General features: G+C 40.0%; 4 protein-coding genes and 1 pseudogene across 4 annotated transcripts; 4 read left to right on the top strand and 1 right to left on the bottom strand.

The window, feature by feature from the left end:
• The first annotated feature begins 1,000 nt into the window (after positions 1 to 1,000).
• LOC121810826 lies at positions 1,001 to 5,685 on the top strand (annotated as a pseudogene).
• Positions 5,686 to 12,342: 6,657 nt separating this feature from the next.
• Positions 12,343 to 13,692, top strand: LOC121810825 (malonyl-coenzyme:anthocyanin 5-O-glucoside-6'''-O-malonyltransferase-like). The gene has a single exon (XM_042211549.1). It carries the CDS (start codon positions 12,343 to 12,345, stop codon positions 13,690 to 13,692), a length of 1,350 nt encoding a protein of 449 aa, XP_042067483.1.
• A 1,349-nt stretch (positions 13,693 to 15,041) lies between these two features.
• On the top strand, positions 15,042 to 16,807 carry LOC121810824 (malonyl-coenzyme:anthocyanin 5-O-glucoside-6'''-O-malonyltransferase-like). The gene is made up of 2 exons (XM_042211547.1): positions 15,042 to 15,575; positions 15,908 to 16,807. Exons 1-2 carry the CDS (start codon positions 15,042 to 15,044, stop codon positions 16,730 to 16,732), a joined length of 1,359 nt encoding a protein of 452 aa, XP_042067481.1. The 3' UTR covers positions 16,733 to 16,807.
• A 2,849-nt stretch (positions 16,808 to 19,656) lies between these two features.
• LOC121810823 (malonyl-coenzyme:anthocyanin 5-O-glucoside-6'''-O-malonyltransferase-like) lies at positions 19,657 to 21,367 on the top strand. Its single transcript, XM_042211546.1, has 2 exons — positions 19,657 to 20,193; positions 20,546 to 21,367. Exons 1-2 carry the CDS (start codon positions 19,657 to 19,659, stop codon positions 21,365 to 21,367), a joined length of 1,359 nt encoding a protein of 452 aa, XP_042067480.1.
• Positions 21,368 to 22,268: 901 nt separating this feature from the next.
• On the bottom strand, positions 22,269 to 23,654 carry LOC121810822 (malonyl-coenzyme:anthocyanin 5-O-glucoside-6'''-O-malonyltransferase-like). Its single transcript, XM_042211545.1, has one exon. It carries the CDS (start codon positions 23,652 to 23,654, stop codon positions 22,269 to 22,271), a length of 1,386 nt encoding a protein of 461 aa, XP_042067479.1.
• Between the last annotated feature and the right edge of the window lie 47 nt (positions 23,655 to 23,701).

Raw genomic sequence — 23,701 nt, 5'->3', positions numbered from 1 at the left:
TTGTGAGTGGACTTCTGTGGACTCACAAAATTTTGAGAAAAAAAGGTCCAACAGCTTTGATATTGGGCTATATATGTTCTGTGACAAAACTAAAGTACAATTTAAATAAAAAAAACTTGGTTTGAATTCGGTCAAAATAAATAGAAAGAATATTATTTCCAAGTGAATCACATTTCCTACTGATTAATTCACCAGGAAATGGAATTGGGGAAAAACAAAATTGAAATGGAAGGATTCAATTTTTGAGACAGGTGCAATTTTGAGATGACACATCTCAGGTGTGCGAGTTCTTGATGCACATCAGAAACCCACCGAATGTCGAAATTGTAAAACATTACATATGTATATATTTCAAAATTGTAAAACTTCACATTAGGATTGCAACTTATTATTTATAATATAGTACCTCAATATCAATTTTTATAAAAAAAATATGAAATTCTTATTTAATGATATATAAGTGGAAAATAAGTAATTGAGTACTATAATTTTTAATTTAATCTTAATAATTTTCATAACTTTTGATTTCGCAATATAAAATCGTAAAATTTTAATTTTGTCAATTGTTCATAATAGTCAATATGGGAACTGATGTGACAAAATCAAACATATTTTGTTACAAAGATATCACGACGTTTCAAATAAATCGCTATTATTTTAATTCAACTCAAAATTGAATGAGAGTATCATATTTTTATCCCATCATATTTTATTTTTGTCATAATATGTAAGTTTGGATTTTAGACATTCTTGGACAATTTAATGATAAAAAAATTACTACTACTAATTTTGTATTCCAATTTAAAAAATGATGATAATGTATCTCTTTTACTTATTAATTACACGATACAATAGATTAATTTTATAAAAAATCATTGTGCATCGCATGATCGTATAATACTACCAATTTGTATAAAAAAGATTATTCATAGTAGTTTACCACCATAATAAATCTATAAATAAACGCACATAATCCACAACTATACACTCCACAACCACCATGACCACCGTGCTTGAAACCTGCGGCATCTCTCCTCCGCCCGGCTCCACCTCCGATCTCTCGCTGCCTCTCTGCTTCTTCGACATCATCTGGATCCATTACCACCCCATCCGCCGCCTCCTCTTCTACAACCACCCTTGTTCCGAAGCCGAATTCTCCAACACCATTGTTCCAAACCTCAAACACTTTCTCCCCGTCGCCGGAAACCTCCTCTACCATCTCGACAACGACAAATCCCGCCCCCTAATCCGCTACGTCTCCGGCGACTCCACCTCGCTCACAGTCGCCGTCTCTGGCCGCAACTTCGACGACCTCACCGGAAGCCACATCAAAGAATCCGATCAGTTCTACGACCTCCTCCCGCCGCTGCCGTCGGCGACCGACGACGGAAATTACAAAATTGCCCCTCTCGTCGCCATGCAGGCGACGCTCTTCCCCGGCCGCGGGATCTGCGTCGGCATGAGCACTGCCTCGGCGACGCCAGATCCGTGGGTGGACATCAACCGCCATGGCGGAGACAAGCGCTACTGCTCGTCTCCGCCGTGTATTTTCGACAGATCGGTTATGGGTGTTGGAAGAGATGATCAAGCCGCTGCTAACAAAGTTGATCAAGCCGTTGTGTGCCGACGCTCACATTGCATGTTGAGGTTGGATCAAGCCGCTGCTGACCAAGTCGATCAAGCCGCTACATGTCGAGTTGATCAAGCTACTGCTGACAAAGTTGATCAAGCCGTTGCATGCCAAGTTGATCAAGCTGCTGCGTACAATGCTGAGGTTACTGGCCATGGTTATCGGTGTATGGCTACGAAGAGAGAAGCACGTGATAAACAAACTGAGACGATAGATAAGACAAAAGAAAGGACAAAGGTTGTTGCACCAAAAGAACCAATCCGAGAGCTCGCACGAGTTGCAGCTGTGATTGAGCCGAGCACGCCAGCTAAGATGGAGAACCACCGTTGTACTTGGAGAGACGTGTGGCTCAATGGAATAAAGAAGAGAGACTTTGCAGAGTTTGTTAAAGTAGATTACAGAGTTTGTTAAAGTAGATTAGTGCAATGTTCTGGATGATTCGAATCAAGAATATATGTATTGTATCTGGTTACATTAGAAGCAATGAAAAATGCAGATTTGAGTTCTCTCTCTAAACATATCTCCAGTATGTGTGTCTGCATAGCTTCCGCAGCTTCTTTTAAATGGGATATGCGAATGGGGTAGACGAGAAATACCGGAGCGCGAAGTGAAAGGTCGTTTTCACTGCTCCATCAAGTTTCTCAGTGCCTGATATCAAAAGGTCGTTTTAATGGAGTCAGGGCCGCATTCACACTCCACCAACCCGATATCAAAAGGCTAAAAAACCATGTTTTGTATGAGATTCCTGGCCTAGTCCACGTCTCCACTTTCCTCCTTCCCTTTGGGCCAAGTTCATGTTTCGCAAATACTGTCATAAAGCCGTTCCCTCGAAAGCCCCCTTTAATGGAAACCAGACTATCACGTGGAAAAGAATGGCTAGAGCGGGACAAAAGATCCACAAAGAGCTGTTATGGTCATTCGAAGATGGGGAGATCTTCTTTTGGGAAGATATTTGGCGGAGTAACCGGCCGCTGAGTGTCTGGTGCAATCTGAGAATGAGCTTACGGCAGGAGCGAGTGAAAGACTACTGGGTCAATGGAGAGTGGAACTCATCGCTCTTAAACAGAAATCTCGTTCGGCTAGGCGTACCAAGATGGGTAGTCGATGAGATTGAAAGGACGCCAATTGAAGAGGGGGGTAGGGATATCTTGCGATGGAGTCGCTCGGCTCACAGAGAATTCACAAGCTCGGCGTGGGAGTTATGTAGACATCGCCATCCTCACACTCCGGTATTTGACCTGATATGAAACAACTGCACCCTTCCGTTGATCTCTATCTTTGTATGGAGGTTGTTAGCCAACAGACTACCGGTGGACTCTAAGCTCCAATGGAGGAAAGTGAGTCTTGCATCTAAATGCCGATGCTGCAAGTCACCTAGAGTGGAGTCGATGGAGCACTTGTTCTTGCAAGGTGAAGTGGCAAGGGAAGTGTGGAGTAAAGCTGCGTTATGGTTCCCCAATTTACCGAAATGGAATGAAAGAGTTACTGACTTGGAGGCTAGAATCAGATTCTGGCACCGTAGACTATGTCAAACAAAGAAACTTCACGCTAGCTCGGTCATCCCCTGCCTTATTCTTTGGTTCATCTGGTCTGACCGTAACAGCTACATTCATCGAAGAGTGACTATGACGGCGAACAATGTGTTCCATAGAACCAAGACCTACCTACAAAACTTGATCAATGCAGGCAAATTGGGAAGGGAAGAATGGAAAGGCTGCGAAAATTTGGAGGAATTCAACACATCCTCCTGGATCGAAAGACCACGCAAGCTCATCAAAACCATCAGGTGGATACCTCCGGATATGGACTGGATCAAGCTCAACACTAAGGGAGTGTGGAACCAATCGAAAGCAGGGGCGGGTGGGCTTCTCCGAGACTCCAACAGCAACATTGTCCGAGGCTTTGTCAGAAAAGTGACTGCCTCATCGGTTCTTGAAGCAGAGCTGCAAGCCTTATTACTCGGTCTTGACTTGGCCAGAGGACGGGGTCGAAAGGTGTGGATTGAGTTGGATTCTATGGAAGTGATCTCCATGATTCAACACAACAAGCCCGGGCCAGCTCATCTGCGGCACTATACCACACACATCCGAAACAAACTCAAGGAGACCGACTTCAAGTACTCTCACTGTCACAACGTCGGAAACAAGACAGCGGAATTTGCAGCGAAACGAGGGATCCTCGAAAATGATCAACAGGAATTCGACCATCATACAGCCCCGACAATGATTAAGGCCTTGACAAGAATGGACCAGCTCAACATGACGAGCTTCTCCTTCCAAAGGCACTAGTTGGACGGTTGGAATTTGTGTGAATTTTGTGAATTTAGTTGCCTATGTAATGTGAGGCGAGAGGACTGGACAGGAAGTTCGAAATGAATGGAAAGAAGATTGGCCTAGGATGCAGTTTTGAATGTAACTTAGAAAGGAGTATGATGAGGTCCGAGCTAGGTTGGATCGGACCGCATACTACTCTTGTAATGAATTTGTAGAGGGGCGCCACTTTTGGGCGCGGCCTTGGCTTGTAGTTCTTTTGACATGAAATATTGGGATGAAGGACCCACAAACCCTCCACCGCGAAGGTGTTTAAAAAAAAGATAATGATGCAAATGAAAACCAAATTGTTAAAGATTGCAAAATTAGTAGGCTGAATTTACGAATTAAGTGGCTCCAAAAATTTGTTTGAGAAATGAACTAGGTAGGGTTTAAGTCCGCTTAACAATTTTATCTTGTGTGTTGGTTGGAATAAAAGATGACGGAGAGATTAATATAAATATAAAAGATATTATTTTTAGTATTGAATCATCTTGGTTGAAATGAATTAAAACAGAAAGGGAGTCATCATATTAAAAACATTATTGGTATATTTAATGAACTTTCTAACTAGGAGTAACATTTTTTTTCTTGAAGGCGTGGGCTATGATCAACAAATCCGGCTATGACGAGGCGTTTGTTTCTAAAAACGGCGAATCTCTGCCGTTTTTTGAGACACCAATTTTCAAAGACTCTATAAGAATTGACGGAATATATTGGGAAGCAGTGAAGAAGCGTCCTTTAAAACCGGCGGCGACGCATCCATTGCCGACCAATAGAGTGAGAGCTTCGTTCATCCTCCGCCAATCCTACATAATAAAACTCAAAATCGGATCTTGTCGGCGAAGCCAAACATAGATCGAGTCTCCACTTTTGTGGTTGCGACGGCCTATGTCTGGACCACATTGGCGAAATCCTTGGGTCCCGCTGGAGATGAAGATGAGGTATTCTTTATTGGGGCCGATGGCACGGGGCGGCGGAACGCGCTGTTCGATACACCAGTGCCGGTGAATTACTTCGGCAATTGCTTAGGTGTCGGGGTGGTGAGAGCCGAGTATCGGAAATTGGCAGCGGGGGATGGATTTGTTGCGATAGTGGAGGCTATTGTTGATACGATAAAGACAAAATTCTATGACGGAGATTGTGAAAGATGAAGAATGAAGATAAGTATTCATGCGTGAGATGGAAATGATGTGAAGCTTTGGCTAGCATGAAGTGTGAAGATGCTGACTCAACATCCAGCTGGCAGAGTGACTAGGTATCTAGTCAGCATCGAGTGTGATCAAGTTAGTCAAGAATTAGTTAGGTGTGGAGCTTGCTTCACTAAATATCTTGTTATGTTAGGCGATTGTATAAATATGGATCTTAGGTGACTTTGTATTTTGATTGAAGTTTTATGAATAAAATTCCCTTTTCTTCTCTCTCAATCCTGATTGTTGAATGGATCGTATGAATCCTATTTTGAGATTTTCCACAGAGATGAGTTTCTTAAAAGCCCGGAGAATCTGGTGAAGGAGATGCCGAAATATAAGGGCTTTGGCGATGACTGGTTCCCCCAAGTTCGATTATGCGGAGGCGGATTTCGGATGGGGGGAGGCACAGAAGGTGGAGGTTCTGTCGTTGGACGGGGGATATTCGATGTCGTTGTCTAACTCCGGTGACGGAGATTTGGTCGTCGGTGTGTTGTTGACCAAGGAGGAGATGGAGGCTTTTGCTTCTATGTTTGCAACTAGTCTCTACATTTAATAACGTTTATAATGAAAAAGCACTCCTAATAAAATATAAATATATCATAAAATAAGATTTTAAAATACTAGTATAATCTATCCGTTCGGGTTAACAAGACATATTTTTCGATCGAAACAGAATTTTTTTGATTTGTTGGTTAATTTGTATGATTCGCGTTATTAAAATGTGAGTGTAAGTTTAAATAAAGAGAGAAATAAGGTTGGATAATTTATTTAGCAAGAGAAAAAGTGGTTGGATGATAAAAACATAACTATTTTATTTGAAACCAACTAAAAATGAAAATATGTTTTTGGGATAGAGAGAGTACAAAATAAAATATGTAGCTAGAATAAAACTGCAAATTTCATTTATGACTACATACCTAGAGGTGCTCAAGGTTTACGGTTTCGGCGGTTACGGTTCCTAATCGAAACCGTAAGTATTTATCCGAACCGAAACAGTAAGTATTTATCCAAACCGAAACCGTCGATTTTAGAACCATGGTTCAGTTTAGGTTTAAAAATTTCCGAATCGAAACCGTTCCAAAACTGGTGGTTCTGGGCGGTTTCAAACTGGAACCTCGAAAAATCGCCAGAAAATCGAGCCGAAACCGTAAAAAACTGTAAAAATCCACCGGTCGGAAACCGAAACAGACGGTTTGGAACCGGAACCATAACCACGAAACACCCTCGCAGTTCGGTTCCGATTAAGCAATTTCCAAAACCAGAACCGCCGGTTCCAAAACTGTGGGGACCTCTATATATACCAATCTAATATTCCTAACCAAAAAAATACATACTTGTATCGTGTTAGAATACAACTGTAAATTTCATTTATGACTATATACCAATCTCATATTCTCAACCAAAAAAACACATACATGTATCGTGTTAGAATACAATAGATTACAACTACAAATTTCATTTATGACTATAACCAATCTAATAAAACTGAATATTTCATTTATGACTATTTCCCAATCTAATAATCCCCACAAGAAATTACCCCTCACTAAGAATATCTCAATTCATTTATCTTTTTGTCTCAATTCATAATTGGGTTAATAGTCATCCAAATTATAATGTTTAGTCAATTTAATCACGTCTCACAAAATTTAAAATTAAAATATAAAACAAAAATACAAAGTTCAAAATAAAAGGAATGATATACTATACAAGAAATGAATAAAAGATGAGTAGATTGAAGAATATGAGGAAGTTTGAATAGAGAAAAACTTAGACAAAGTCTAAAAGTTAAATCACTATTATTTGAATTGTTTTAGGTTGTTGCAAAATGAATGTTGTGGGGATTTATAAACTGTAGGGTGGATTGTAGTCACTTTATCTATATTTTATTATCTATTCAAAACGCCTATATTATCTATCTCATCAAAATTTAATGATACAAGCTAAACTACTCCTATTTTATTAATCTATTTAAACGGTTTATTCATATTATTTATAAAATAAAAATCTAAATATAATTACGTAATATTTTAAGATGTGTGGCTAGCAATAAAAATATTACAAATATTTGACTTATAATTTTTCGAACGAAATGGCACTATACTTATATTCTACAGAAAAATACTTTACAATATTACTATCAAATACAAAGATTTTAAGAAATAAATAAAGGATATGTCGTTAAAATAAATTAGAGCACCCACAACGTCCCACTTTTTCTGCATGCTCTTTGGCAAGAGCACAACACCCACAGCTGTGCTCTTCCGCAAGGACGAGCACATGGGTCCCACCATTCTATTATTCAATTTAAATAAAAACATTTCCACAAAATTAAAATACATTAAAAATACCCAAAATAATATTACAAAATACATTAAAAATTAAAAATTACACAATTAAAATCCTAAAAATTAAAATTTTCATAATTAAACTCCTAAAAATTAAAATTTACATAATTAAATTCGTAAAATTAAAAAAACCCACTACTCGTTGCCGAATTTCACCCATATGTGTTTGATTAGGTCTTCTTGTAGCTCAACCTGGGTTCGGGTATCGCGCATTGTGTGCCTTTTTCGATCATCTCACCCACCGTCGTATGCACACCTCGGCGTGGGAGAGACCTCGCGGTTGAGCTTCCGGCTTCATCCTCGTCGTAGAAGCTAGCCGCCCTCGGTCCTTCATCGGTTATAATCATGTTGTGTAAGATAATACACTTGTACATGATGTCGGCTATATTATTCACGTACCACAGTCGAGCCGGGGCCTTCACAATGTTGAATCGGGCTTGAAGGACCCCAAAGGCTCTTTCGACGTCTTTCCGCGCGGACTCTTGACGCTGCGCAAAAAGACCCCATCTCGGGTCTTGCGGGTTGCTGAGCGTCTTCACTAAAGTCGACCACCTTGGGTAGATACCATCGGCGAGATAGTAACCCATGTGGTATGTATTTCTGTTGACGGTGAAGTCGATCGCCGGTGCTACACCATTCAACACATCATTGAAGAGGGGTGAAGAATAGAGCACGTTCAAGTCGTTGTTGGATCCGACAAAGCTGAAATATGCATGCCAAATCCATAGGAGGTAGTCGGCGACCGCTTCAAGGATAAGTGTTGGGCCGCCGCCTTTGTGGCCGCTTAAGTGTTGCCCCCTCCAAGCAGTCGGACAATTCTTCTACCTCCAATGCATGCAGTCAATGCTGCCAAGCATTCCGGGAAAGCCATGGACTGATTCGTGAAGACGAAGCAACCGTTGGCAATCATCGGTGGTGGGTGCCCGAAGGAATTCATCACCGAAAGCTGTACGAACGCCCTCGCAAAAAATTTTCAGATAAAGGATTCCAGTGGACTCACCGACATGCAAATACTCGTCGAAGAGGTCGGCCGTTTGCCTAGTAGCGAGTTGTCGGATGGCACACGTACACTTCTGCAACGCCGAGATACTTTACTGACCGGCTGCATCTGGACCTGTTTGGAAGAATTCAACACGGGCGGGCAATGTGTTGACAATAAGCATAAACAAGCGCTTTGACATGCGAAAACGGCGCCTAAAGTAATCTGCCGGAAACCGCGGCGGGTCGGCAACGAGCCTTTAGTGGGCTCCCTCCCGGTCACGATGGATGTAGCGGCGAGTTGATCTAGTTGGTTGAGGAAGAGGGGCAGGGGTATTCGCTGCGACATATGCTTCATAAGCGGCACGATGTTGTTCGTAGTATTCTTGTTCTTCGCGCTCCGCTTCCGCAATGAGATGGGTGAAATCCATTTGAGGTTTTGAGTGAGAGATGAAGGTGTGGATAAGTTGTATGAAAAATATGAATGAGAGATGAATAAGAGATGATTTGATGTGAAAAATGGATGATGAATGTGTGTATTTATAGATGATTTTGGGGAAAAAAATAAAAAAAATACAGAAAAACGGGCAAAAAAAGGGCATTTTTTTGGGATTTGGAAAATATATATTTTTTTTATTTTTTGGTAATATTTTCGATTTAAAAAAAATAAAAAATAAAAATTTCTAACGGATATGCCGTTGGCCAATCACACGCTGCCACGTCGCCTAGTCGCTGGTACGGCGCTGCTCGATGACGTGCTCGATGCATCGAGCAGCGCCGTGCCAGCGGCACGAGCACAGCAGCGAACACAGTCTCCGTGCCACTGGCACGGACAAACGGATGGTGAGTTGCTCTCCGTTGTGAGTGCTCTTACATTTAAAGGACACGTAGAAGAGGGAGTATCAAAGGCGCATGGATCCTTTGTTGCTTATCTCGTTAGATCCTCTGTTGTGCTTATCCATAACATTGAGGGGTTGTGCTTTTATTTTTTCTCTTCTCTATTATATATTTTTGCTACTTTTTTTTTCTCTCTTACTTAATCTATTTTTCTCTTCTTTTCTTTTACAGAGTATCTTCATAATATCTCATTAAACTCATACAGTCCTCAAATAAGATTAATTTTATGAACGAAGAAAGCATATTTCTTTGTAACAAATTAAAAAGAAAATATATTATTTTAATTAAGACAGAGGGAATAACATAAAAAAATTATCGTTAGAATAAAAGTACAACTTTTATTTATGACTTATTTACCAATCTAATAATCCCCCCAATAAAATTGTTCATTTTGTCTCTGAAAATTTGTAACTTATTTCCATTTTCTTTCGTTCATAAAAATTTGTCATCTTTCACTTTTTACGTTTTTTGTAGTAGACCCACACTCCAATAACCCATTCTCACTCACATTTTATTATAAATTTAATACTCCCCCTGTTCCAAAGAAGATGACCCCTTCCTTGGGTCGCGCAGTTTTATTTTATGTGTTAGATGGAGAGAATAGAGTAAGCGAGATGGAATAAAGTAGACATAAATGCGTTTCTATTTTTAGTAATGAGTCATTGTGGGTAGGACAAACTAAAAAGGAAAGTGAATTATCTTCATTGGAACGAGGGGAATATATAAAAGTAGGACTCACATGTTACTAACTTTTTCATCTCATTTTCTAATATTACATTTCTTAAAATTTATGTCAAGTCAAATGGTAACAAATTATAGGAGACGGAGGAGTAAATTACATGCATCGTTAGAATACAGATGTTAATTTCATTTATGAATACAATTGTTAATTTCATTTATGACTACTTACCAATCTAATGTAACTGAAAATTTGACTATTTGCCAATCTAATACTCCCTCTGTCCTACTTTAGTAGTTCCGGTTTACCATTTTTGGATGTCTCTCTTTAGGAGTTTCGGTTGGAATATTCTATAAATGATATTAGACCTCACATTCCACTAACCTTTTTTCACTCACATTTTATTATAAAATTAATATAAAAAAACATGACCCACCTTATATTATCTTTTTTCACCAACTTTTCTTTACATTTCTTAAAATCCGTGCTGAACTCATCCGGGACTCTTAAAGTGGGACGGATGGAGTAATCCAAATAAGAAAATACTGTGTAAAGTCTCCCAGAATCTTTGGATTCCATCTTATTTTTGCTTATTTTATAATTTCCACTCAAAATGTAATACAAATATCTAACGACTAAAAGACAAAAAATCACACCCATTTTTAGAGGTCTTTTTTACCATCAATTTTAAATATTGTAAAAAAATTACATGAAAGTTTTTAGTACAACTAATTTTTCATAATACCGAGTTTTGCTCAAAATGAATCCACATTAGAATAATCTAAAACGTCTAACCAGACCAAAATATCTTCATTTCGTCAAAAACACAAAAATTTCACCTAATAAATCATCATAACAATATTGTTTTGATGTGTTCTGCTTTCATTTCAATACTAATTTTGCCATGTTGTATCCTGATGTTAACATGTGAAATACTTCATTCATACACGAATATGAGTCTAATTTCTTTGAGTCACAGGTTTTAACAAATAAGTTAATTGTATATGGCCCCACTTGTATCATTCTATATACTCCCTCGTTCCACTTAAGATGACCCACTACTAAAAATAAACACTTTTACCTCTACTTTATTCCACATTGCTTACTTTATTCTCTTTACCTAACACACAAAACTAGGTTGTATATATCTCGTGTCGTCTAAGGAAGAGATCATCTTCCTTGGGACGGATGTAGTATTATAGTTTTGAATGAAATGTGATTAAAATGAGTTAGAGAAAAATGGGACATATCACTATTTATAATAAAAATAAACTGAGACTTCTATTCGCAGATAGACCAAAACAGAAAAACATGACTCCAATTTGTGCGGAAAAGGTATAATTTAATTTTGCAAGAATATTTGTTCGTGTGAGATGGACTAAATACTAAAAGTTCATTATCATATTCAGAGTTCATGGTAAATATATAGACATGATCTATAGTTAGTGTTCGAACAAAATTTATACTGTGAACAAAAAATAATTAAAAAAATTCTTTTTAAGTATAAATTTAATATAATTGTTGGAATATAATCACTATTTTAGTTGACATAAAATTAAAAATAATTTAAATTAAATATAAATGACAGATAAAATTCTCCAACAAAATCTAATTCAACACACTACAGTCCATCGTATAAATGAGACACTTTGTCATTTGTGTTGTTCATAATATATAGAATAATCATTTACTTTATTCCACTTTTAGTATGCATACATTCCAATCAATTTTGTACACTCATAATCCATTATAAAACCAATACTACAAGGTGGTGTTCGGTTTCCAAGATAAAATAGTACCAAGATACTCCCTCCGTCCCAAGGTAGTTGAGGCATTTCTTTTGGGCACGAGATTTAAGAAATTGATTTGTTAAAGGTTAAAGTGGAGAGAGGAAAGTAAGAGAAGGAATAAAAATTTTACCAAAAAAGGAAATGACTCAACTAGCTTGGGACAAACTAAAAAGGAATACGACTCAACTACCTTGGGACGGAGGGAGTATAATCTAGGATAGAGTTGTGAGATTATTTTAGTCATAGGAGGTTAACTATAATTAATTATCTCATGATTATTCTTCTAGAATTAAGTTGTGGGATTGAATCTCTTGAATCAAATACAGTATAAATTTAATACCGGATACAATCTTACAAACCGAACACCCCACAAGTAAATTTCACGTTCCACTCATTTTCTTACTTTTAATATTCTTTACAAAGGCAATTAATTTCTTAAAACTCACTAATATGACTCTTTAATGGTGGAAATACCTATTATAAAACACCTTGGATCACTTGATACTCTGAAAACCACCATGACAACCGTGATCGAAACCTGCCGTATTCCGCCGCCACAAGACTCCGCGGCCGAGCTGTTCCTGCCGCTCTCCTTCTTGGACATGACTTGGCTGCATTCCAATCCGATGTACGTCCTCAACTTCTACAACTACCCATGTTCTGAAGCTGAATTCTCCAACACCATTGTTCCAAGCCTCAAACACTCTCTCTCTCTAACCCTCAAACACTACTTCCCCGTCGCCGGAAATCTCCTCTTCCCTCTCGACTCCGACGCCCCGAAACCCGTTCTCCGCTACACCCCCGGCGACACCGTAGCGCTCACAATCGCCGTCTCCAGCCTCGAATTCGACAAGCTCATCGCGAATCACGCTAAAGAATCCGACCAATTCTACAATTTCGTACAGCCGGCGGCGCCGCTGATTGAAGAAGAAAATTACAAAATTGCCCCTGTGATCTCCCTCCAGGCGACGCTCTTTCCCCGCCGCGGAATCTGCATCGGTGTGAACTTCCACCACAGCCTCTGCGACTGGAGATCCATCGTCGGATTCGTCAAGGCGTGGGCCGTGATCAACAAATCCGGCGACGATGAGGCTTTGGCCGAATCTCTGCCGGTTTTTGAGAAACCCGACTCCGAAGCTTCTAGAAGAGTCGATGGAATATTCTGGAATGCAATGAAGAATATTCCTTTCAAGACGGTGGTGTCTCTCCCACGGCCGACTAATAGAGTGAGAGCTTCGTTCATCCTCCGCCAATCCCACATAAAAAACCTCAAGCATCGGTTCTTATCGGCGAGGCCGAGCCTAGATCGGGTCTCCACTTTCACAGTTGCGGCGGCGTATGTCTGGACCACGCTGGTGAAGTCGCACGGCAGCGGCGGAGAAGAAGATGAGGTGTTCGTTTTTCCGGCTGACGCGAGAGGGCGGCGGAACGCGCTGTTCGATCCGCAGGTGGCCGTGAATTACTTCGGGAATTGCTTGGGCGGTGGGGTGGTGATAGCGGAGCATCGGAAGTTGGCAGCGGAGGATGGATTTGTTGCGGCGGCGGAGGCCATCGGTGATGTGATCAAGGCCAAAATCTACGACGGAGATGAGTTGCTTAAAAGTCCGGAAGATCGGCTGTCGATGATGTCGTTGCCTGATAGGGTTTTCGGGGTTTTGGTGGTGTATGGTTCGCCCAAGTTTGAGTATAAGGAGGCGGATTTTGGGTGGGGGGTGGCGAGGAAGGTGGAGATTCTGTCGTTGGATGATGAGAAATATGGAATGTTGTTGAGTAACTCCGGCGACGGTGGTTTGGTTATCGATTTGTCGCTGCCCAAGGAGATGATGGAGTGTTTTGCTTCTATATTTGAAGATGGCCTAATAGTATGATGAAAGTGAGAGTGGTTAAATTTGAAAGGATATTTTTTTTACTTATTTATCGTTATGAAGAATGAATTAAATAAAATAGTTATCATTCACTCTCTCTCTACGGTCTCACCTTTATGGAGAAATCGATTTCTCCATCTCTATATTCACGCCGAATTGCTTAATCCCCCTCCAAACTCACGATTGTTTTCACTTTTCTCCTACTTTTAAAAATAATTTCTCTGATAAATAATAATTCGTAATTAATATCTTATCTGCAATCGCGGTGAAACAAAGGTGAATTCCTCAAATTATTTGAAGATTGGCCGTCGGGAGCTTTGAAAAATTCCTAAGTTTCATATAAATAGGTTTAATTTTCTTTTTGATTTTTAATTCGTCTCATAGAAATAGTTTATATCCATTAAAAAATACCTTTTCACATTCTCTTTTGTTGATTAAGATAATATGAGAGTAACAGGGATGACACCGAATTTTAGGAGATGTTATTTTGTGTGTTAAATAGTGAGAAAAAATATAATTTTATAATTGATGCGAGATGGAATTTTTTCCAAAAGAGGAAATGTGACATCTTTTGTGGGACTAACTAAAAAGGAAAGTGTGACATTTATTATGGGACGGAGGGGGTACTACCGAAGTTCTCTTTAGCTATAGAATACAAAATATATATACAAGGAAAGTATAAATCTATTATAAGGGTATCAATCTTTTATTGAATTATCAATGTAAGAATTCTAATAAGTATCTTTTCTTCGTTCTAACACTTCCTCAAGTTGTGTGGTAGGATCTCTATTGTTCAGCTCGCAAAGAACATATATGAAATTATTTGACGCGACTATATTTGTGAGTATATCTACTAGTTGATCTTCTTCAATATTAAAGGTTAATCAATGGGGTGAGTGTACTCGAGAGATGGCTCAACCTAGACTAACAACTTTCCTAGTAATTCTAGAGTCATAAAATTGGTAATCAAAGTTGTTGAATTAATTGTATGACGCTTCCGTTGTAGTTGGATCCAAAACTCTACATGTCTCTTTGTAATAATTTCTCTTGTGTTAAAATTCATATTTTTACTTTTAATTCTCTTTAATATGCTCTTATCAGTTTTAGAACAAAACCAAATCCTTAGTAATTAACATTCATTTGTGGTGCTTACAGTTATTTCATATCTTAAAATAAGTATAATCACTGCCCTATAGTTTCCACCTATGCGAAAGAATTTTAAAGCTGCCGAATAGCAATAAATTGCAGCAACTCTACTTCACCATTTTAGTCGACATTTGTTGGCTATTCTTCACAAGATTTTCAATTATAGCGGCTTCTACATGAGGTGGATAATCTCATGTCTCAACACAATGACAACTGTGATCGAAACCTGCCGTATTCCGCCTTCACAAGGCAGCGCCGCCGAGCTGTTCCTGCCGCTCTCCTTCTTCGACATGACTTGGCTGCATCTCAATCACACCCGCCGCCTCATCTTCTACAGCCACCCATGTTCACAAGCTGAATTCTTCAACACCATTGTTCCAAACCTCAAACACTCTCTCTCTTTAACTCTCAAACACTATCTCCTTGTCGCCGCAAATCTCCTCTACCCTCTCGACACCGTCTCGAAACCCGTTTTCCGTTACATCTCTGGCGACTCCGTCTCCCTCATGATCGCTGTCTCCGGCCTCGATTTCGAAGAGCTCGTGGCAGATCACGCTAGAGAATCTGATCAGTTCTATGACCTCCTTCCTCGGATGCCCAATATGTCCGAGGAAGAAAATTACAAAATTATCCCTCTCATCTCTCTGCAGGTGACTCTCTTTCCAGGCCGGGGAATCTGCTTAGGTTTGAACAATCACCATAGCCTCGGCGACTGCAGGTCAATCATCGGATTTATAAAGGTAATTAGGGTTTAAGTCCCTATAAAAAAAATTTAATTCATTTTTATTGTTTTAATTTTGTTGACTTAGTCTTAAATCATTTTTAATCCTTAAGCTGATAATGATGCAAATGAAAACCAAATTGTTAAAGATTGCAAAATTAAGAGAGACTGATTTTATAAATTAAGTGGCTCCAAAAATTTGTTTGAGAAATGAACTAGTTTATCTTGTGTGGTAAGAATAAAATAAGAAGAGACACTAATATAGAAATAAAAGAGAAAGTGAGTCTTCGTATTAAAAATATTATTGGTATATTTAATGAACTTCTTGCTATCATTTTTTTTTTCTTGAAGGCGTGGGCCATGATCAACAAATCCGGCGATGATGAGGTGTTTGTTTCTAGAAACGAAGAATCTTTGCCGTTTTTCGAGAGACCAATTTGCAAAGATTCTAGTAGACTTGATGGAATATTCTGGGATGTGATGAAGAAGATTCCTTTAAAGCCGGCGGCGACGCATCCATTGCCGACCAATAGAGTGAGAGCTTCGTTCATCCTCCGCCAATCCCACATAATAAAACTCAAAAATCGGATCTTGTCGGCGAAGCCAAACATAGATCGAGTCTCCACTTTTGTGGTTGCGACGGGCTATGTCTGGACCACATTGGCGAAATCCTTGGGTCCCGCTGGAGAGGAAGATGAACATGAGGTGTTCTTTTTTTTGGCCGATGGCACGGGGCGGCGGAACGCGCTGTTCGATCCACCAGTGCCGGTGAATTACTTCGGCAATTGCTTAGGTGTCGGGGTGGTGAGAGCCGAGTATCGGAAATTGGCGGCGGAGGATGGATTTGTTGCGGCGGCGGAGGCTATCCTTGATGAGATAAAGACCAAAATCTACGAAGAAGATGAGTTTCTTAAGAGCCCGGAAAAAATGTTGACGGATACGGCGAAATATAAGGATACGAGGGCTTTGACGACAACTGGTTCCCCCAAGTTTGATTACACGGAGGCGGATTTCGGATGGGGGGAGGCGGAGAAGGTGGAGTTTCTGTCATTGGACGAGGGAAACTCGATTTTTCTGTCTTACTCCGGCGACGGCGATTTGGTCGTCGGTATGTCGTTGACCGAGGAGGAGATGAAGACTTTTGCTTCTATGTTTGCAACTGGTCTTGATATGTGATGTTTGTCTAGGACAAATAAAATGAGATCGATGTATTAAATTGATACTTGGATGCGGAACTGTACTGGATTAAATAATGAGGCTAAACCAAGAAAATAAATTTGGTAGGATATAAAAACGTGAGACGAGAATTTTTATATGGAAAATCTAAATCTGAAAAAATCACGAAACCGGAGTCTAAATTTTCCACTAATATATTTAGTAGGCTTACAAAATTCTCCATATACTCTATAGGAGAAAACAAATCTCAAGTTTAATAACTTGGAAAATACAAAAGAATTGTTGAGCTACAATTTTAAGGGAGATATAGAAATTTTTCTTCACTTTTCTTCTCTCAGAAATGCACTCTCTCTTATGTGCCTCACTTGTTGCACTATACTTGCAACTCTTGCACTATTGTGGTAAATACAAATCAAAGTAATGAAAAAACTTTAGACAGGAAACATTGGTTTTTTTATTTATGAACATATGTATACAAACTAAATACATAGTCACATCTTTTATAATGCTAAAATAACAACTTTTCCTAACTGACATAAACTGCCATCATCCATAACTATCATTATCCAAATCTAATAATGGCCAACTGCTAATATATCTAATATTTACGAAATTAATTGAATCAACTGACAATTCATAAAAGATGTCAATATCCAATCATCACATCAACGTTTCATGACATGTATAATATCCATTCTTGCTGCATTCTTAATGACAGTTTTATTACGTGCCTATTTATAGGAGGCCGAGCCTAGATCGAGTCCCCACTTTCACGGTTGCGGCGGCATACGTCTGGACCACGCTGGTGAAGTCCCACGGCAGCAGCGCGGAAGATAAACACGAGGTGTTCTATTTTCCGGCTGACGCGAGAGGGCGGCGGAACGCGCTGTTCGATCCGCCGGTTCCGGTGAATTACTTCGGGAATTGCTTGGGTGGTGGGATGGTGAAAGTGGAGCAGCGGAAGTTGGCGAGGGAGGATGGATTTGTGGTGGCCGCGGAGGCGATTGGTGATGTGATCAAGGCTAAAATCTACGACGGAGATGAGTTTGTTAAAAGCCCGGAAGATCGGCTGGGGAAGATAGGTGAGAGGGTTGTCGGAGTTTTGGCGGTGTATGGTTCGATCAAGTTTGAATGTAAGGAGGCGGATTTCGGATGGGGGTGGCAAGGAAGGTGGAGATGCTGTCGTTGGATGAAGAGGTGTTGATTGGGATGTTGATAAGTAACTCCGGCGACGGTGGTTTGGTTATCGATTTGTCGCTGTCCAAGGAGAGGATGGAGTCTTTTGCTTCTATATTTTAAGATGACCTAACAGTGTTAGGGAAAATAATGGATATAATTTACAAAATCTAGGCCTACAAATCGTGCATGTTATCGTTTCATGCAAAAAATATTGCCAGCCGTTCATTAATACGGAGTATAATATAATTAGGACTTTATCATGATTTAAATCTAAACAATAAAATTAAAATATAATACTACATTCGTCCCACAATAGGAGTGTGTAAGCACACATTTTAAAAAATATAAAAAATAATAGATTAAAAAAATTAATGAAACATGGACATGGCGGAGCCAAGGGGCCCTTGGGATCCCTCAGCCATCCAATATATGTATGCAATATTTAACACGGATTGGAACTAGCGCAGTGGCCTGTTTATTTGGCTAGCAACCAAGTTACCCAGGATTGATTCACCCTCTCTTATTTTAATTAATTGAATTCATTCTCTACTCTTATTTGGATATTATAATCAGCTAGTTTTTTTGCTTTGTTTTATAATTATAAAGTATGATTTTCATAATTTAAGAATAGTAATTAAATATTTCTTTAATCTATACACTGTATTATAAAAAAAAATAAAGATACATTAAAATCAATTTCAGTACTATGCTCTTTAATAAAAAAATATTTAATTATATTAATGTCGAGGTTGTTACCGTATCTCTAGTTTCTATTACTCATCATATAATCATTTATCTCATTATCCATCTCTCACACACAATTCTTTATTACTCATGTCCGAGCTGTTTTCACGATGTTTACACCGAAAACATCAACAAATCTTAATAGTAATTCGGCCCCCTGGCTCTGCCACTGAATATGGAGCTCACTTTTTTATATTGATTTTATAATAAAATGTGAGTGAAGTGAGTTAGTGGAATATGTGACCTATTAACTATTTATAGTAAAAGTGAAATGTGAATCTTATTGTAGGACGGACCAAAATGACAAAATGTAACTCTTATTGTGGGACCAAATAAAAATAATAAAAGTAATTATTACCCGACTCTAACCCGATCCGACCCAACCCAAAATCATTGGGTTCCTTTTGGGCGACCTTAGAAGGACTCGAAGTTAACTTCATGCGTGTTCGTGTAAGATGACCATTTTCTTTCTGTATAAAAAATTGTCACCTCTAACAAAACCTACTTATTTTTTCTGTATGTAAGATGACCATTTTCTTCAATTACAAATGATTTTAGATATAGTTATTCAGTGTAATAATGTGATGCTTGTTACTTCTATGTGAAAGAGAACCTTAATAAATACTCTCCCACTTTGTGTTTTTGACTCGGCGCGAATTTTAAAGTTAGTGTAACGTAGATCCTATTTTTATATATTAGTCTCTCTGTTTACGAAAAATAGTCTTATTTTGCTATTTTGGAATGTCAACAAATTTTATAGGATGGATAAAAATGGAAACAAGTGACAAATTTTCTAGCATAGAAAGAGTATAAATGTATATATGACTTACCAATTTGTGTTATCTAAAAGTCGTACAGAAATGGACAAGACTATTTAATTGGACATGCAGTAAGAATTTTCATGGATTCAATTTCTATATATTGAAAAGAAGTGGTGAATTAGTATATTACCCTATAAAACACCATATCTAGTTGTTCGCTTCATACTCAAAAACCCTGCAATGACAACTGTGCTCGAAACCTGCCGTATTCCACCGCCACAAGGCGGCGCCGCCGAGCTGTTCCTGCCGCTCTCCTTCTTCGACATGATGTGGCTACATTTCAATACGACCCGCCGCCTCATCTTTTACAGACATCCATGTTCCGAAGTTGAATTCTCCAACACCATTGTTCCAAACCTCAAACACACTCTCTCTTTAACTCTCCAACACTATCTCCCCGTAGCCGGAAATCTCCTCTACCCTCTCCACACCGACGCCTCGAAGCCTGTTTACCGTTACATCTCTGGCGACTCCGTCTCCCTCACGATCGCTGTCTCCGGCCTCGATTTCGAAGAGCTCGTCGCAAATCACGCTAGAGAATCGGATCAGTTCTATGACCTCCTTCCTCGGACGCCGAAAATGGCTGAGGAAGAAAATTACCAAATTGTCCCTCTGATCTCTCTGCAGGTGACTCTCTTTCCCGGCCGGGGAATCTGCGTTGGTTTGAGCAATCACCATAGCCTCAGTGACGGGAGATCAATCTTAGGATTCATGAAGGTAATGGCTTAAGTATTTTTTTTTATTGTTAATTTTGTCCACGTTATCTGAAATCTTTTTTAACCCTTATTAATGATTGCACTAATTCTAAAATATAATTAAAAATATTATTGGTACGAATTTTAGTATTTTAGGTGTGTTTGGTTTGCAAGATTATATCTCATGATTCAGTTTGTATTATGTCTGATTCATGAGATTCAATCTCATGACTTAATTTTTGATGCATAGCCAATCCCTTCCTAATAAATAATCTAACAACTTAATCCTAAATAATATCTTGCTAATATTTATTATTAGACTATAAGAAAATATGCTTAATCATGAAGTTCTTACTAACATTTTTTTCTTGAAGGCGTGGGCTATGATCAGCAAATCCGGCGATGATGAGGTGTTTGTTTCTAGAAACGGCGAATATATGCCGTTTTTTGAGAGAACAGTTTGCAAAGATTCTAGAAGACTTAATGGAATATTCTGGGATGTGATGAAGAAGATTCCTTTCCAGCCGGCGGCGACGCATCCATTGCCGACTAATAGAGTGAGAGCTTCGTTCATCCTCCACCAATCCAACATAAAAACGCTCAAGAATCTGATCTTGTCTGCGAGGCCAAACATAGATCGAGTCTCCACTTTTGTGGTTGCGGCGGCGTATGTCTGGACTACCTTGGCGAAATCCTTGGGTCCGGCTGGAGATGAAGATGAGGTTTTCATCTTTGGGGCTGACGCCCGGGGCAGGCGGAACGCGCTGTTCGATCCACCATTGGCGGTGAATTACTTCGGCAATTGCTTAGGTGGCAGGGTGGTGAGAGTCGAGCATCGGAAGTTGGTGGCGGAGGATGGATTTGTTGTAGCAGCGGAGGCTATTGGTGATGAGATGAAGGCGAAAATCTACGACGGGGATGAGTTTCTAAAAAGCCCGGAGAATCTGTTGACGGAGATGGCGAAATGTAAGGATATTAGGGCTTTGGGGATAACTGGTTCCCCGAAGTTGGATTTCACGGAGGCGGATTTCGGATGGGGGGAGGCGGAGAAGGTGGAGTTTCTGTCGTTGGACGGTGCAGGATATTTGATGTCGTTGTTTAACTCGCGCGACGGAGATTTGGCCGTCGGTATGTCGTTGACCAAGGAGGAGATGGAGACTTTTGCTTCTATGTTTGCAATTGGTCTCTATATGTGAGAAAGGGTTTTGGTTTACAGCTTTGATTTGATTTTCCATAACAACATTTAAGTTGATTGATTGCAGAACAATGGGGTATAACTGTATCTTTAAAATTATGCTGTTAGATTAATTTTTCAACGTATATTGTTGCCCGAGTGCTTAATCGATCTATCTCCAATCTCCATGTTCTAGATGTAGGTTCGAAACTGTTTGAGAGCAATATCGTAGTAAGGTTTCTTCATTCTATTTAAATAATTTTATCAGTATTCTGAAATACTCTCTCCGTCCTATAAGAATATGCGCTCTTTCTTTTTTAATCCGTTCCACAAGAATATACACTTTTTAATTTTAGAAATTATTTTCTTGCTAATGAGGTGAGACCCATTTTCCAGTAATAATATTTTAATTACTTGTTCTCTCAACTTTTCTCTTACTTCACCAATTCTGCATTAAAACTCGTTTCGAACTTAAAGTGTATATTCTTTTGGGACGGAAGAAGTATATAAAAGTAGGACCTACGTACCATTAACTTTTTCAATCCACTTTCTATTACGGTTATAAAATTCAAACCTGGTGAAAATAATACACATACTAGAGAACGAAGGGAATAGTCACTAGTCATGATAGCTTAACATGAAAGATTTTAATTAACAATATTAACAACTCGCCTATAACTCTAAGTAAATGAACACTCTCTCCTGTCCATTAGTCCTCTCCTGTCCCTCACTAAGTGTGGTATTTGTTTTAGCAAAAAAGGGAATAAAGGAAAGAAAAAAAATAAGAGAGAATGTTAAAAAGAAAATTACTCATTTGTTAAATATTTTAAAAAGAAATATGAATCATTTAGCAAAGGACAAAGAAACGAACATCTTAAATAAAAGGGACCGAAAGAAGGAATAGGTAATTGTAGACTACATGTCTACATCCTTGATTCTCCATATACTTTTCCTCGCAGTATTAGGCCATCTTGAAATATAGACGCAAAAGACTCCATCCTCTCCTTGGGCAGCGACATATCGATGACCAAACCGCCGTCGCCGGAGTTACTCATCAACATCCCATAGTTATCTTGATCCAACGACAGAATCATCACCTTCCTCGCCACCCCCCACCCGAAATCCGCCTCCTTATACTCAAACTTGGGCGAACCATACACCACCAAAACCCCGAAAACCTTCTCACGCCTCTCCATCTTCCCCAGCCGATTTTCCGGACATTTAAGCAACTCATCTCCGTCGAGGATTTTCGCCTTGATCACATCCCCAATCGCCTCCGCCGCCACCACAAATCCATCCTTCCCCGCTAGCTTCCGCTGCTCCATCTTCACCAACCCACCACCCAAGCAATTCCCGAAGTAATTCACCGGAACCGGCGGATCAAACAGCGCGTTCCGCCGCCCTCTCGCGTCAGCCGGAATGTAGAGCACCTCCTCTTCACCTTCCGCGCTGCTGCCGTGAGACTTCACTAATGTCGTCCAAACATACGCCGCGGCTATCATTAAAGTGGAGACCCGATCCAGGCCCGGCCTCGCCGATAAGATCCGATTCTTCAGCTTCCTTATGTCGGATTGGCGGAGGATGAACGAGGCTCTCACTCTATTAGTCGGCCGTGGAAGCGACACTGACGGCTCGAAAGGAATCTTCTTCATTTTATTCCAGAACATTCCATCGACTCTTCTAGAACCTTCCGAGTCCGGTTTCTCAAAAACCGGCCCGGTTTTCGGCACCAAAACCTTATCACCGCCGGATTTATTGATCATAGCCCACGCTTTCATGAATCCGACGGTGGATCTCCAGTCGCAGAGGGTGTGCTGGAAGTTCACGCCGATGCAGATTCCGCGGCTGGGGAAGAGAGTCGCCTGGAATGAGAACACAGGGGCAATTTTGTAATTCTCATCCTCCGTCAGCGGGACCGGCGGCGGGACGAGGTCGTAGAATTGGTCGGCTTCTCTAGCGTGATTAGCGACGAGCTCGTCGAAATCGAGGCCGGAGACGGCGACCGTGAGCGCTACGGTGTCGCCGGAGATGTAGCGGAGAACGGGCTTTGAGGCGGCGGTGTCGAGAGGGAAGAGGATGTTTCCGGCGACGGGGAGATAGTGTTTGAGAGTGAGAGAGAGAGAATGTTTGAGGTTTGGAACAATGGTGTTGTGGAATTCCGCTTCGGAACATGTGTGGTTGTAGAAGTTGAGGACGTACATCGGAACGGTATGCAGCCAAGACATGTCGAAGAAGGAGAGGGGGAGGAAGAGCTCGGCGGGGACGCCTCGTGGCGGCGGAATACGGCAGGTTTCGATTACGGTTGTCATGGCGGGTGTTTGGAGTATGAGTGATGATACTACTAAGGCGTATTTAA

This window comes from Salvia splendens, chromosome 7 (genome assembly GCF_004379255.2).
Source record: "Salvia splendens isolate huo1 chromosome 7, SspV2, whole genome shotgun sequence".
NCBI lineage: Eukaryota > Viridiplantae > Streptophyta > Magnoliopsida > Lamiales > Lamiaceae > Salvia > Salvia splendens.
This window is presented reverse-complemented; position numbering and strand designations above follow the sequence as displayed.